Below are 16,624 nucleotides of genomic sequence, written 5' to 3' on the forward strand. Positions count from 1 at the left end.
GTTTTGGCTTGGTCTGTGGATGGCCTGCTGAAGGAACTTAGTCAAAAACATCTCAATAAATGTATATATGTAAAAGCAGGAGTTAACATGAATGGGATTCAGGAGTTCACAATGGCTTGTGAGTTAGTTTAAAACTGGTTCCCTAAATATTGAGAACGTTTCTTTTTCTCTAGGGTCATCCTTTGGATAATTACAGTAAGGAGAGCTTCACCCCACCAGAGGCTTTAAAGTCTTGAGAACATCATGGCAATTGGGGCTTGACTGGGATATTTTATATTCCTGGCATGGTTTAAGGCTGGTTTTTGAAGAATGGCAACTTGTCTAGGCTTGAAGAATGATGTGAATGTGATTGCTCAGGGTTCTTAAAATAAGACAGGATTTTAAGGTAGTAGTCAGAGATGTCTAGTGTGCCCTTTGATTGATGTTTTATCCTGAGAGTTGATTTCATTCGGAATCTTCCTAGATGGTCCACAAGGCTGGAAAGTAGTAGAGCATATTATGTTACTGTCACTTGTATACATGGTTCCCGTTCTCAAAGACAGACACATAAAGGGACAAAACAATATAGTAAGAGACATTGGCAAAGCAGTCCACAACCACTCTGAAGTGAGTGCAAAATGATCCTCCTGCCTGCCTCTCTTTAGTTTATTTCTAGTATGCCAAGTCAAAGGCCCTGGGTTTACCCTATTCCTCTTGGTTCTTTATACAATATTAACACCCCTAGAACCTATACATTTACTTTCATATTCATGTTGCAAACAACATCAAACTGTGGGAAAATGGCAATCATATTAATGTCATTATTGGGTATGCTACACAAAAACATAAAGCCATATATTTCATTTAACTCTATTTTAGGTTTCCATGTTATCGATTGAATCTCTGTATCTCTGTATCTTTGGCCTGCTTGGGTGTTAAAAGTGTGGATACCAGCTGATGGGCTAATTCTACTCTGTTCTAATGATGGCTTCATGGAAGTGCCAGCCTCATATTCAATTGATGAATTTATGATAGTGTTGTCTATTGGAAGGCAGGAGGTTTTGGGGGAAGTAGGTCACTGGGACGTGTCTTATTTCCCTACTTCCTCTCTTTCTCCTCCTCCTCTCCCCCTCCACCCTCTTTTTCCCTCCCTTCCCCTTTGTCTGTCCCTCTCCTTCCCCTATCATGAAATGAGCGACTTCACTCCACACATATCTATACCATGAAGTCCTTCTTCCCCACAATCCACAAACAATCTAAGCAACCATGAACCAAATTCTGAAAACTGGAGCCCAAATAAATCTTTCCTTTGTTTTTCTTTTTTCTTTTTCTTTTCACAGCAACAGGAAGCTCACTAACATACAGGATAATTAAGATTATGGTCCTAAAACAATACTACTCACTGAATAGCAAGTAATCATTACTTTGAGATACTTTGAGAAAAAAATCTAAGCTATAACATTTGATGGCACAATCATCTATCAATCCGCAAATCAATTTTCCAAAGCATCTTAAAATCGGTATATTAAAGTTACATCTGCTAAAACAATCTTTTGATGTTCAAATTCTGCCTTGAAAAAAAAATGTTTAAATACAAGTTCTTAAAGAAATGTTTTTTAAATATTAACCAAACACACACCACATTTAAATGTAATATTTGAAAGAATAGCCAGCATAGTTTTATATGATCCCAAATCAAACTAAAATATATGCATAAAATAAATTTAAATTTACCTAGCCTTATTCATAATAAGCTACTATCCATTTTCTGTGAAGTCACAGAGATAAAATTTATTTCAAAGTTCATTAGTCTTTTTTAAATTTTTTAATTTTTAAAATAATCTTATTTTACATACCAATCCAAGTTTCCCCTCCCTCTTTTCCTCCTGCTCCCCCCAACATTCCCTCTAGCCCAACCCCATCCACTCCTCAGAGAGGCCTCCCATGGGGAATCAAAGAGTCTGTCATATCATTTGAGGAAAGACTAAGTATCTAGGCTGAGCAAGGTATCCCTCCATAGGGAATGAGCTCCAAAAACCCAGTTCATGAACTAGGGATAAATGCATTTCCACTGCTAATGGCCCCAAGCCAACTAACTGTCTTCAACATTCAGAGGGCTTAGTTTGGTCTTATGCAGGTTCCCCAGCTGTCAGTCCGGAGTCGGAGTCAGTGAGCTCCCACTTGCTCAGGAGTTTTAAGAAAGCATCTTCATGGACAGCAATATAACTCTAGAGCTATTAAATACATGCTATCATATGTGTAATGCTCACATACAAGGGTAGTTACTAGCTAAAGAAGCATCATTCTGTTAGCAGTAATCTACTTCACACACAGCTCTATCTTCTTCCTTTAACATATGGACACATATCACACCTCTTTTTTTCAGTCCCAGATTCCTCTGTGCTAATTGCAGTGAAGTTCAACTGGTAGAAAGAGGACTTCAGAGATGGGGTATATCAAACAGAGCCCCACAGCTATTAGGTAAAAACCTTGAGCCTGAAAGAGCTAGCACAGAAAGTCATGTTTGAAACTAGCAGCAGTCTATTCCCTTCCCATTTGCGAAGTGAATACTAGGGCCAGTGGAGGAAGGCTGTCTATGCGGAGCATACTGAGTGCAAGTGCTAAGGGTGTTAGATAATGTGGCCAGATGCAGGATAAAATAAGCCTTAAAACATGTTATAAAAGTTCCTGAGGGACATGGTGTACTTGAGAGAGTGCATAATCTCTCCTAACACCTCCTCAACCACTATTTTCAATGTGGGCTCTATTGGCAATTGAATCTAGACCTTGAAGGACATCCTGAGCATTGTGACATTATTGACAGCATCCTTGGCCCCAGCCCAGTATATTCCAATAGTGTATCCTCACTTTAGCAGTATCTCAGACATTGCCAAATCATCTCTGTGGGTAGAGTGGCCAGGTCTAATAAGTAAAACAAGGAAACACTGAAGTAAATTTGAATATAAGATAAACATCAAATGACATTTTGGATTAGATATGACTCTTATAAATGCCATTTATCTGAAATATACCACTAACTGGGCTACTTGACCATCCAGGAACCCTGCTTGGGCAGACAGTGAAATATTGCAAAACCCCTGTGTTACCTGTGTCAGTAAGTTAAACGAGAATATACAGGAGATGCTTTTGTTTGTTTGTTTTGTATTGTTTTTCTGAGACAAGGTTTCTCTGTATAACAGTCCTGGCTGTCCTGGAACACACTCTTTAGACCAGGCTGCCCTTGAACTCACAGAGACCCTCCTGCCTCCGCCTCCAGAGTGCTGGGATCAGGAAACTCATGACTGACCCACCTGATGCTGTGTCCTTCCTGGATTTACAGGTCCAGGAGTCCTGGTTGCACAGAACATCTCTGTGCCCTCCTTCACAGAGACCATGTGAGTTATACTTGAAATAACAAGTGAGAAATGCTCAGTGCCATGACTCGCATAGGAAATAATATGTCTTCATTGCCCTGTCCAGGGCTTCCTTACAAGATATTGTCATGATATTTATTCTTCTCAGGAGTACAGTTTTTTTCTAACAAGATGGAACATTACAGTGGAGTTAGTAGGAAGCCTGCACTAACTCTGAATATTGTCTGTGCGTTGATGTCAGCTGAGAAGTTTTCTATTAGATATCTGTATCCAACAACAGACCAGTCCACATTTCATGGGTCTGGGTGTGACCTGAATGTGGAGATTTTCAAAACTTGCCAGATGTCAAAAAATGCAGCAGAGGCAGAGTGCCTTGGAAAAAAAGGTATCACACAATAATTGGTGTGTTTGTAATGAAGAGAAGAAGGAAGCTAGCTTTATTCTTTCTGATTTAGCAGCTGTACAAAGCATCTTGGGTAAAACATAGGGAACAGAAACAATTCTTTCATTCAATCAACAAATAAATGTATCTGAGTGCCAGACCATATTCTCAATAGGAGGGAAAATCTCTGCTCTCATTGTAGTGCTCTAGAAAGACAGGAAAATGAACAGGAGGTATTTTAATCTAATTTGAATGTGGAAAACTGAAGAGAAGTCAGCACCAGCACTGATCGAACTCTCCAAAGAAGGTACTGAGAAAGGCAAATGGGAAGAAGCAAATATGATTTGACAAGGTGTTGGCTAAGCTTTGCACTTAAAAGTAACATGAGCCAGAATGACACACTGGCAGGTACAAATCAATAAGTTAATGGTGGCAGAAGACCCTTCAGTGAGTGTCGGCAAGACCACAGCCCATAGGGAAGTTGTCAGTATGCAGAGGGAGCTCACTCTTGGGAAACTCACACACTAACACCACACAGGCGGGGCAGGGAGAATCTCTTTTGAGGAAGTTGTTCATTGTTTTCAGGTTATTAGAAGGGCAAAGTTTAATTCCCATTGTGCTTTCTCAATCACCAACAGTGAACTGAAATAAGAAGAACAAAAGTGCTAGGCTGTAGAAATGTGTAGGATTAAGATTAATGAGGATGTGAATACAAGACACTCACTGTTGCTGGAGTTTCTCTCTCCTGGCAGGTCCTGCCAATTCAGCCCTAAATGAACACACAGAGATGCTATATTAATTATTAAACTGTTGACCGATGGCTAAGGCTTCTTATTGGCTACCTCTGTCTTAATTATTATCATACCTGCTAATCTATGTATTTCTACATGGCATTACCTTAGCAGAGAAAGCCTGGTGCATACTATTCTCCTGGTCTCTACATGGCCTCCCTTGCAGCACCTCTCTCTGCCTACCTTTCCCAGGATTCTCCTCGTCTCCTAGTCCCGCCTATCTTCCTATGTCTGTTGGCCAGTGTTTTATTCATCAACCAATAAGAGAAACATATATACAGAAGGACATCACCCATCATACCCACAGCTACTTTATGTGAATGTAAACTCCTTGGTCCAGGGCACTGAGTTACTAAAAACATTCATATGTGGCCACAGAGCCATGGACAGCTTGGTAATACTGTTGGAGTAATTGCGGCATATTTGGAAAACATCTACTGTACCTTGTAACACACACACACACACACACACACACACACACACACACACACACACGGGATGACATATGCTTGAAGTTTATGCTGTATTCAAATCAACTTGCTACATTTCATTTGCAGATCCTGACAGTAGCTATGTGATGGGTGGTTGTCTAAGGATAGATTTGGGAATCTAGGTTCACTCAGAGGTCCTTTGCCACTTCATCTTCTTTCCCTTAGTCCACCTCTTGGTATATAGCAACAGAAGATAATAAGAAAGACAAATAAGAAGATAAAACATCTAAATACGGTCAGTCTAGTAATAACATGTCTAACACTGCTCATATTATCATGCTCTCTCTATCCATATATAAAAATCTCAAATAGGCATTGTTCCTCTTGTTTTACATAAAAGTTATATTTCAATCAACCAATACATCAAAAACAGTTGCAGCTGCATCTCATGGTTGGATAACCATGGTCATCCTGGTACTTCAGTGCAGGTAGACTGAGGGAGGAGCAATTATTGCCTGAGTAAAATGTAAATGGAAATTGGATGTGTGAGCATTTTCTATGGGGAATCCCTGAATTCTGCTCTGCTCCCAATGGGAGATATCCTGCTCTTACTGACTCTTGTCTACCTGGCCTACTAATGAAGCTGAGCTAGACAGGCCTGAGGTTAAGGTTGCTGCTAATTCAGGGAAGACACCAGCTCCCCACCAAAAAAGAAATTCATTAAGAAATTAGGACATTAGACCAATTTCTGTCTTAGAGTCTCCGAATATTCCTAAGAGAGTGCCTGAAAAACAAATGCATTAGCCTGACAATATCAATCAGGTTGTTTTCTGTGTACCAATCTTGCACAGGATTTAAAAATGCAAATGAAATACTGTTAAAATATTTGTGGGTAAGTCTTGAAATTCATTCTACAAAATGACCTAGGGATCCAAATTCATGATCCAACATCTTGCTTCTGCACTGTGTAGAACATGCTCTCTACTGGGTACTGAGGCATGGGTAGGTAGCATTGTGGATTGTGACCTCCTTGGGGTCTTATATCAGATATCCTGCAATCGACATTTATATTACGATTCATAACAGTAGTAAAATTACAGTAGCAATGAAACAATTGTATGCTTGAGGTCACCACAACATGAGGGACTGTATTAAAGGGTCACAGCATTAGGAAGGTTGAGAGCCACTGCTGTGCAGAGTAAAATGATGTTCTTCACATGTGTGTATAAAGCATATATGTTATTTCTGCTCAGTGACTGCCAGAATTAATTTTATTATTTAGTGTATGACTGAAATGAAGCAAAGACATAAAACCACTTGGCAGAACTGTGAAGTAGCAGCATCTTACACTGGGCTAATAGTTTAAAAGGTCCAGACTCATGAGTTCTTCCTCCATTGGCCTAGCATTGGTGTCTCTGTGATAGCTGGGGAATCTGCATTTTACAAAGTCCCACAGCTGATTCTCATTACCAACAGGAAGTACTGCCAGCTAGTGTGTTTAATGCAGAGAAAATGAGAATGTAAGAAGACTGTATCTGCAGTATTGGGCTGGACTAAAGAGGACAGAGCTAAAGGCTTCAGAGTTCCTTTTATATCGTACTTAATGAGAAAGCATGCGTGCATGTGTCCACATGTCACGCTGCATGTTAGCAGGGCTAGCCCAAATCCAGTGTGCTAACAATATTTTAATATCTGTATATTTTAAGATTCTCATCCCTACCCCTTCCTTCCTGATCCCTAGGCAACTAGGAAAACAAGTATGGAGTGACAGCTCACCAGTCCTTATTCAGTTCAATCAATAATGTCACTGTGGCACCAGAGTGCCTTGGTAAAGGATGCGATGGATGGAGAGGCCTTGCTTGCCAAAGGGTCAGATTTACCTGTACGTGTGTTAGAATAGCACAGACTGCAACTCTGATTAAATATCATATATTTAAGTGGTATTTTAAAATATCCCAGTGTCTGAATTAGCATTAAAATGAGGTATTTAATATATTACAAATGCTTTTCTAAGTTTTGTAAGATAATGAGTTTGGATATTTTACTAATAAATAGAGTAACTTAGAGTAATTTTATGTAAAGAGTGGGGAGGAGAAGAGATGGAATGAGAGTAGAGAAAGAGGCCTCAAGGATGGAGAGGTTTGGGAGTACACTGTGGCTGTGAATACAGTCCAGCAGCCGACACACACTCTACCATGGCCAGAAAGAATCAGGTGGAAACCTGTGCTGGCCGGGGAACTAGAATGCTTACCTTCACAATATAACATTCCTCCCCAGAGACTCCGATCACCCCATTCCTAAACTCCTTTGTTGGGTTCTCCCACCTGTAGGTAGATATCATAACACCCTTGGCATGCACTCAGTGAGTTGAGTGAAATTGATCCAGAAGCCCCAGAGCCAGCCTCTTTCCAGGTATGGAATATGTAAGTCTGTAATTATGTAGTTTTAATTATTACTGTCGGGAGGATGTAAAAAGCAGTACTGAAATAATTGTACGTTAAGTTGATGTGCATTATGGTGACCTGGGTTTTAATTATAATTCTTTATGATGGCATTGCTAGGTCCCCATTTTGCTTCCCTGACATGGAAGCGGCTTTCTGACAAGTGTGGGAACTGATGCCTTTTAATACTCAGAATTAAGAAAAGCGGTTGCTTGGAGCATAGTAGGGATGGTAATGATTATAAATGCAGGGCAATGCTCTACTGAAAGGCCATATGAAAACTTTAGTGTTGTAATCATAGTTATAGCTGAGTATGTTATCATCTTCCTGTCTGGTCCTTTGACACAGTGGAATTCTCCCATTTTGTGAGCATAGCCTTTTTGTGGACAGAGACCCACTAAGACTTTGAATTAAAGAAAGGGGGGTGTTAAAAAAAAAAAAAAAGAACGTTTAAAAGTGCAGGGTAGCCACTGTGGCTCTGTACCAAGTCAGGTTGTAGGCTAACTGACAGATCTAAATGTACTGATTTTGCAAGATGCATTCTCTGTTTCTTAATGCTTTTGAAACATCTTTGCTCAGTGTCAGTTTCATTGATTCTATCGCTGTTTCTGCTTTTCCCATCAGAAATTTGAGTGCCGACATTTCTATGCCATAATAGTTGCCAGGCAGATGTTCTAACATAGTCTGACTTCTTGAGGATCCAGTTTTTTTCTTGCTGTATGTTTATTAATTTGGCTAGCCATTTAGTGAGAATATGGGTTGCATTTTACCATATTGGATAAAGGTTTGCCATCAGATGCCCACTGCTCAAGTACTTCAGTTTGAGAAAAAGTCTAGATTTGATGCTTTCAGGGGAAAAAAATCCCAGTTCTCCAAGATCCATTAACTTCATTGACATTAGGAAGTATTTCCAAAAAAGTGATGAACACAGCAGCAAATCTATCCCTTACAGTTTCAGTGAGCCAGGAAAAATACCAGGAAAGGGTTATTAATAGAAAAGCCACATGATGTCAGATTTACAAAAAGATGAGATGTGAACTTGTACTGGGAGAGCTTGGCAAAGTGACTGACTGATCCGGGTGGACCTGGGAAAGGACCACAGAGACAGTATTAGCCAGGATTTCATCAGCCATGGCAAACTTACAAGTTAGTATAGAAATAACCCAGAAAGAAAATTTGAAAGATACAAAGCCATATATTTTCGAGATATAGTTCTAGTTGATTTCAAATGATTAAATATATCACTTTGGGGTATAATAATAGAATCAGAGTGAGCTTTCTAGTTTCCTAGTTTTTTTTGTCTCTCCCTTCCTCTCTCTCTCAAAGTTCCTGCTTTCTGTATACTTTGTCTCATTTGATGAGGTAGGGATTTGGCTCAGTGGTAAAGCATTGGGTAAAATTAACTAGAGATGTAAGATTTGATCCACAGACACTTTTTAAAAAGAGGATTCCTCAAAGCTTTCATATTTAAAGATAATTTACTGATCTTACTTTAAAAAATAGATACTGCAATTGCTTCCAAAATCTCAAGAACAAGTCATCCTCAGAGTAATGGCTTCAGGGGAGACTTTCTTTAAATTCTGGGGGCTAAGAGAGCTGTTCTTTAATTATGTAATGATGTCAGTACATGAACACACACAGCTCCAACCAGTGAGCAAAATGCTTTTACTGTGAGTTTTTTCACATTCTAATTTTTGCTAAATAAATGTTATATAGTTGAATACTCATAACCCAGCTGTGTTCAATAGATTACAATAAATTCATTTCCAAAACTATATCAACAATGAAGTTGCTCTAATATCTTTTAGTATAAAAAGTTTGATGGAAATACATTTAAGTCCTACAATGGATACAGTAAACTTCCATTTGTGCTTTAAAATAACAGGATACACATATCTACATGCATGCGGGCTCACATTAGGGCACATATACATATGGATGTGATATGTATCCCTGGAGGGATACAAAAGAAACCACGGAGCCTTGACTTTGCAAAGAGGTGAAAACTTCACCTCTTTTTATACTAACTGCACTTTTGTTTTATCATGTGTATTTCCCCTTTCTTTTAAAAAGCTAGTGAAAAATTTATATCAACAAGACAAGACATCACTAAGGGAAAGGCAGAGGACACTGCCTTTTCTAAGAACAAAATATGGCCATTGTATTTGATACATAAGGCAAGAGGGTTAAATTTACTGTCTGAAGAAAACATGTATTACATTTTCACAACTTTTTCCTGATTGGAAATTCTACGTCTATGTCAGAATTATTTTAAAATTGGGCTCACAAGGTACTAACATAATTATGATGCCTTCTGTATTAGTTTCTTCCTTTTTTTGAAAAAGATTTTATTTCTGTGTATTTGTGTGTTGTGTGCAGCATGTGTGTAGGTGCTCTTGGAGGCCAGAAGGGGGCATCAGAGCCACTGGAACTGGGCCTATATGGTTCTGGGAACCACACTTGGTTTCTCTGGAGGATAAACAAGCTTTGTTAACTGCTGAACCATCTTTCTGGACTCTGTATTAGCTTCCTATACAATTATTTAATAATTATTACAATAAATGTAATAAAATAACACAATCTTACTAAGGTACTACAATACTTTAGTCATCTAGGCACATGGAAGGTTTGTACATGTGTGTGCATGCGTGCATGCATGTGTGTTCACACATGTAGGTTAAGGTAGTTTTTCCTTAGGAACTGTATACTTTTTTTTTTTAAGACAGGATCTCTCACTGAGACATATGACTCCTCAGTTAAGCTAAACTTGCTGGCTAACAAACCCCAGGGAATCTACCTGTCAATGAAAGTACGGGGATTAAAAGTGTGTGTCACTGTGGTGAGCTCTTTACATGGATGGTGAGACTTGAACCCAGCTCCATGCTTACACAGCACACAAGTTACTACTGAGCTATCTCTGCAGCCCTGGCTCATTCTTTATTAAATTTTCTCAACTTTTCTATTGTCATAGCTAGTCCAAAGGATTGAGTGGTAAATCAGTTGCTTCCCAATACACTCCTAGTAGTGGGAAAGACAATCTAAGGCAGGCCTTAGGGCCTATGTTCTTAATAATGAGGCGACACTGCACAGTGCTGTGTATACTATGTTCCAGTGACCTAAATTGATGGAAAGATTACCCCTGTAGGGAAAGAATGGATTGCACTCTGTGTAGTAAGATCTACTGATTAAGAAATACAGCTTTTTATCTTCTAAATATTCTAACCAGAGCTAAGTAACAGGAGTTTAATGTTGCACAATCTCACAACTTTCTAGAAGACAAAATAGACTCATTGAAGTATTTTTTTAACCTATAAAGACATTCTAATAAGCTATGCAAACATACTGTACAACAATGTAAAGTCAGTCCCTCCCACTTAACCTAAGGTACTTGGGTGAGAAAGCAACAAGTTCCTGTCTTTTCCCACTTTTCCTTCTTTTGATACAGGAAGATGAACTGAGGGCCTGGTATATTATAGCACAAACCCTGCACCATTGTGCCATATTCCCATTCCTTTACATATGCACACGTCTCCCTCTCGCTCCTTCTCTGTTTGCTTGTCGGTTTCTCCTCTCCTCTTCCTCCCTCTCTCTCCTCTCTCTCTCTCTCTCTCTCTCTCTCTCTCTCTCTCTCTCTCTCTCTGTGTGTGTGTGTGTGTGTGATTCATAGTTTCACAGTGCTCCAATCTGACTTTGAACTAATTTTATAAGACAGACTTTTAACTTTCCAACTTCCTGCCTCTGCCTTCTAAGTCGCTAAGATTACTCAGTTTTCACACCCCAGGGCTAGCTACTATTTTCTTATATGTGCTAACAATATTTTATATGTGGATACATATACTTTGTTCCATTTTCAAAAACGGAAGCATAGATAGGAAGTATTCTGAACCTTGCTTTCCCACCCCCTTCCCTCACTAACCATACCAAGAAATCTTTTCATCCCTTTAAGTCTTACTATGTAGCCCAGGCTGGCTTCAGCAATCATCCTACCTCAGCTTCCCGAGGTCTGGTTTTTACAGGAGCATGCTACTATGTCCAGCAAGAACAAATGGTTTTTAATTTTTGAATTCACAAGCATCTTATTCATTTGCTCATTGCCATTTAAAGTATTTTTAATATTTTGCTACTGTAAACAGGAAACTATCATTTCAGACATAAATAGAACCTATAAGAGGTGTGCTTGTTAAAATATATATGTATACATACATACATACATACATACATACCTACATACATACATATATAATTGCCCTCTGCAGGAAGCACTACACTTTATCCTCACATACCTGTTGTCTACAAAACCAAATGCTATTAAAGTTTTTGTTTGTTTTTGGCTCCATTATTCTAATGGCATAGAATTGAAGAAACTAGCATTTATTGGCAGCTAACTGCATTTCACTGACTGAAGTAAGGGGCTTTTCTTGGGTTATGTTTCTGATGTCACTGCTAAGGGTCTTATCATATTAAGGACTGTGAAGATTTTCTGCTTCTCCCATGTTCCTCTAAGAATTTGATGTTTTTAGCTCCTACAGGTCTTTCTTTGGGCCATGCTGTGTTAACATGTGTTTGGTATGAGGTAGAAATCTAAGCTTTTTGTTTGGCATGTGGGTACCAACCATTCCTGAACTGCCCTTTCGGGCAGCATTGTAATACCCACACACCCCCATACACACAACCATTGAATGTCTTTGGCATCCTTGTTGAGAACCAATGCCATTAAAAGTTTATTTCTTAATGCTTAATTCTATACCATTGATCTCTATGTCTATCTTTATGCCAATGTGCAATTTATAACTTTATGTTTTCAAACACAAGACCTCTAGCTTTGTTCTTTTTTACTTTCTTCTTTTTAAATTGACACTTTGCATCACCTTGAGATGTCATATTAACTTGAAGATAAATCGTCGTTTCATTACTGTAAAGAAGATAGTTGGAAGTTTGATATGGAATTTTTCAATATGTAGATTAGTAACTGCAATTTTAACATTCTTTTGTATATATTCAAGAGAAATATGTCAGAAAAGAAACTTAGCTGCATAAATGGTCACAGCATTGTTAATACAAACCATCAAATCAAGAAAATCCAAATATTCAGGAACTGATGAATGAATGTGGTCTCTGTCTAGGGCAGTATTATGGGATGCACAGATAAACCTGCAGCATGAAGAAGGCCTGGTGTTGTGGAATAGTAGATTAATCTGTGTCACATTTGTTTATGCTGTGGAACATTTATTTTAATGATGCAAAGATGTGTTGCATTCTTTTATGTTGTATTTGTTTAACTCTGTGAAGCTGTGATTTGTGTTTTGTTTTTGCCTAAAACACCTTATGGTGTAAGAGCTGAACAGCTGCACTGGGCAGTGGTGGTGCACGCTTTTAATCCCAGCACTCCAGAGGCAGGCAGATCTCTTTGAGTTCCAGGCCAGCCTAGTCTACAAGAGCAAGTTCCAGGCCAGCCTCCAAAGCCGCAGAGAAACCCTGCCTCAAAAAAACAATACAGCCTCAAAACAAAACAAAACAAAACAAAAAAAGCGATGGCAGATAGAGAGACTAAATAGGAGCAGAAATCTGGGAAGAGAAGGGACGGGGGAGGAGGACTGGAGGACTCTAGAGGCCAGTCACCCAGCTACACAGCCAGCCATGGATTAAGAGTGAAACTAAGATATCCAGAAGGAAAGGAAACGCCTAGAGGCAAAAGATAGATGGGATAATTTAAGATAAGGAAAGCTGGCTAGAAATAAGCCAAACTAAGGCCTGGCATTTATAAGTAATAGTAAACCTCTGTGTCATGATTTGGGAGCTGGGTGGCAGGCCCCCCATAAGAATAAAAAGAGTAAAATACCAACCAACTGAAGCCTGAGACTGGTACATGAGATGAAATAAGGTGAACCTTAAAGTCAATCATACATGACTTGTTCACATGGGATGTTCATTAAGGCGAGTCTATAGCGGTTGCTGAGGGCAGCAGGTAGAATGGGGGGTGTCTGACAGTTGAGCTTAGTTTCACATAATGGATGGACTGTTTAAAGACAAAATTGTGCATGATATTTCCTCAATCTGTACACTTCAAACAGGTGGATTTTATGGTATGCAATTTATATGCCAGCAATGAGATATGAAAATGAGGTAAAAGGTAACCTATGAGCAAAATATGATATGCAAGGAAAGTTTTGTTTTGTTTGTTTTAAGGACAACAGAGATTTATGTGGTGGACCTAGAGTAAGAGCAAGGGAGATACTGTAGGGGAAGTGCAGGCAATGCCAACCAGACCAAGACCAACAGCAGATTTTAGGGAAAGGTCTGGACAGGAGGGAGAGCCTTTTTCTGAGTCAAAATATGGAAAGGAATTTGTATAAGAACAAAGGAGGAAAAAGTGAGCATTCCCTATTTGATGGCCTACGAGAAGGTAATGTAACGTTCTGAAGTGATGAACTTGGTACTTCACTTTAATGCTGACGGTGAGACAAACGTAGAGCATAGACCAGGAGGTTGGAGGTATAAGAAATTTAGGGTCCAGCTGGATTGAAATCAGATCTGTAAAGCATCCAGTCAGGAAGTTTGTCCTGCAGCCCTTCCCTTCTCTGATAATGCCTCAGAAAAAAATGGGGAAGGGGTTAAAGTTGTATAAAATTGTATTTGAAACTGTAGAATGCAGATTCCTCCTGTTGTGATAAAAGAGCACACATTTAATTGGGTATTAAGAACTCAGCCACTATTTATTTATGCTAGTCACAAAGCAAGTAAATCTTAGTAAGGCATTAGAAGACATGCCCTAGAAAAATATTTCACTTTATCAAGATTATTATTTAAAAATATCTTTAGTCCCTCCCCCTTCCTTAGCCTCCTTTCTCTAAATTTTATTTTGAGACAAAGTCTTGGTAAAATGGCCAGGTTGGCTTTGAACTTTCAGCCTTCCTTGTTCTCCATTGTCTGGGGATTACAGGCCTGTGCTCACCAAACCTGGCCTACATGCTGAGACTCTCAAAGAACTCATAGGAGGTACTGAAGCATGTGAAGTTTCCTATTGAAATGCAATTCTCCGATATAAACAACACTGTTAAAAGAAAGTACCATTCTTGGGTGCTTTATGGATAAGAAAACTTGAGTTCATAGTCTAGAGTCTAGAGATCCAAAATCAGGATTCCAAGCCAGGGCACACTTTGTTGGATGTTCCTTCTTCTAGCTACAGACTCTTAGCTGTGGATCCTAACATTGCTGGTGGGTCAGAGAGCTCTTAGAGGCTGCTCCTACCAGGGTACTGGTCCCATTCAAGAGGACTTCACCCTCATGACTTAATTACCTCCTTAACCATCACCTGGGGATTAGGATTCGAACATCTGAGTTTGGGGGGAGTCACAAACAATGCCCATTACATGGCCTAACCAAGGGGTCTTAAAGAGACCCAGAAGGAAGGCTAGAGCAGTTTTTAAACCAAGAAACACTTCAGGAACATAGGAATGCTTGCTGAGAATGCAATTTCCTTGGCCTCTTCCTCATAAGCACTGTGAATTGGGCACTCTGGGGAGGCTGCCCACACATTCTATATTTTTAACCAGGTATAAAGTTGATGCTGGTGTTAGGATCCTGAAGTTTATTTAATCAAGCAGGGATTTAAACTGATAATGGTGAGAGCATGGAAAAGAGATTTATCAACATCAGAGGGCAGCGGCCTCAGGAGGGATTATAACTGGGCAAAGTAAGTTCCATGTTTTCTGGGCTCCATTATTCAGAGTCCTTGGCCTTTTAATGCCCCAAGCAATTCACACCTTATCTTCAAATATTTTAATGTGCTGGCAAAAGAGGCCTTGTTTAATTTGTGGGAAAACTAACAAAGCTATAAACAGGCATGGAAAGACTAACCAGATTTCACAGGAAACAAAACCCGGTAGAAGTGTGTGTCAAAAGTCACCCATCTTTCTCAATTCCTTGTTTTCCACCTAAGAGGCAGGTCTGTTCTTCAGAGCCTTCCCTGCACTGCACTTCCTCCAAAGTCGATTTAGTAAAAGTGCATAAACCCATAAACATGGCCACAGCCTTATTTAAAGGTATGACTTGCATTCTTAACATCACTCTGCCATTAGATTATTTTTTAAGGTGTAAGTTTTTCTATCACACACACACACACACACACACACACACACACACACACACACACAGAGAGAGAGAGAGAGAGAGAGAGAGAGAGAGAGAGAGTTCCAACACCATTAGCTAAAACTTTGCTAGGTTTTCACATGGCTTACACACACACACACACACACACACACACACACACACACACACACACACACACACACACGTTCCAACACTATTAGCTAAAACTTCGCTAGGTTTTCACATGCCTCCCACACAGACGCACACAGTTCCAACACCATTAGCTGAAACTTTGGAGTCCCCGGAACTCCTCCCGAGTCCTGCAGAGTGTCTAGGTCGCCTGTGGGACCTACATTGCCCAGGGGCAGAAGGCTAGGGGTCCTCCCTTCTGCGGCCGCCCAGAAAGTCCGGCTGCGTCCGGGACGGGGCGGGGCGGGGCGGGAGGGGGGAGCGGGCTGCTCCACGTCGGCGGGACTGGTGGGGGGGAGTGCGGCTAGAACCGGCGCGGGAGACTTAAAGCCCCAGGCGTAGTTAACCTTGGGTCCGTCCAGGAAGAAGAGAGAAACTCTGTTGAGTCCAGCTCTGCCGGCGCTGTGGCGCGGGAACAAGGAGCAGAACTTTTTTGGAACTTTATGCTCGCCCTGTCCCCCGGCGCGCGGGCCCGATGGTCCGCCCCGGGCCCAAGGAGGCCAGGCCCGCGCCTCTCGCCTGGACTAGCCGAGCCGCCGCCCCCGGCTTGGCAGGCTGGGCGGGCGTTGTCGCCCTGAGAACCGTGGCGACGACGTGCGGCGGCATGGACTACCTGACCACGTTCACCGGCAAGAGCGGCCGGCTGCTGCGGGGCACGGCCAGCCGCCTGTGGGGGCTCGGCGGCGGCGGCGGCGGCGAAGAAGCTCGGCAGGTGCGCTTCGAGGACTACCTGAGGGAGCCGGCTCCGGGCGACCCCGGCTGCGGGCCCACCGAGCATCGGCCACCCTCGCCCGACAGTCCCTTGGGACCCGGTGAGTTCCCTCCGTCCCTGCGTCGCCTCGCCTCCCTGCGCGCGGACGGACAGACGGACCGGGCCGGGGGGCGGCGCCACGCCGAGGGGCGCGGGCAGGTGTGGGAGTCGGCCGGGCAGGTGTGCGAGCCCTGCAGG

The 16,624-nt window shown here is 41.1% G+C and overlaps 1 protein-coding gene across 3 annotated transcripts in view; it reads left to right on the forward strand.

Moving 5' to 3' along the window:
- LOC127235369 (oxidation resistance protein 1) overlaps nt 1-16,624 on the forward strand; it is a 96,784-nt gene that overhangs the window by 19,615 nt on the left and 60,545 nt on the right. For 2 of the 3 annotated variants that reach the window (XM_051202620.1, XM_051202621.1), the window contains exon 1: nt 16,136-16,487. The exons of the other annotated variant lie outside the window; for it this stretch is intronic. In XM_051202620.1, coding sequence (XP_051058577.1) covers nt 16,151-16,487 — 337 coding nt within the window. In that variant the 5' untranslated portion in view covers nt 16,136-16,150. Of the gene's footprint in view, nt 1-16,135; nt 16,488-16,624 lie in introns of those variants that run through there. 3 annotated transcript variants of the gene reach the window in all.

Source organism: Phodopus roborovskii, unplaced genomic scaffold (genome assembly GCF_943737965.1).
Source record: "Phodopus roborovskii unplaced genomic scaffold, PHOROB, whole genome shotgun sequence".
Lineage (NCBI taxonomy): Eukaryota > Metazoa > Chordata > Mammalia > Rodentia > Cricetidae > Phodopus > Phodopus roborovskii.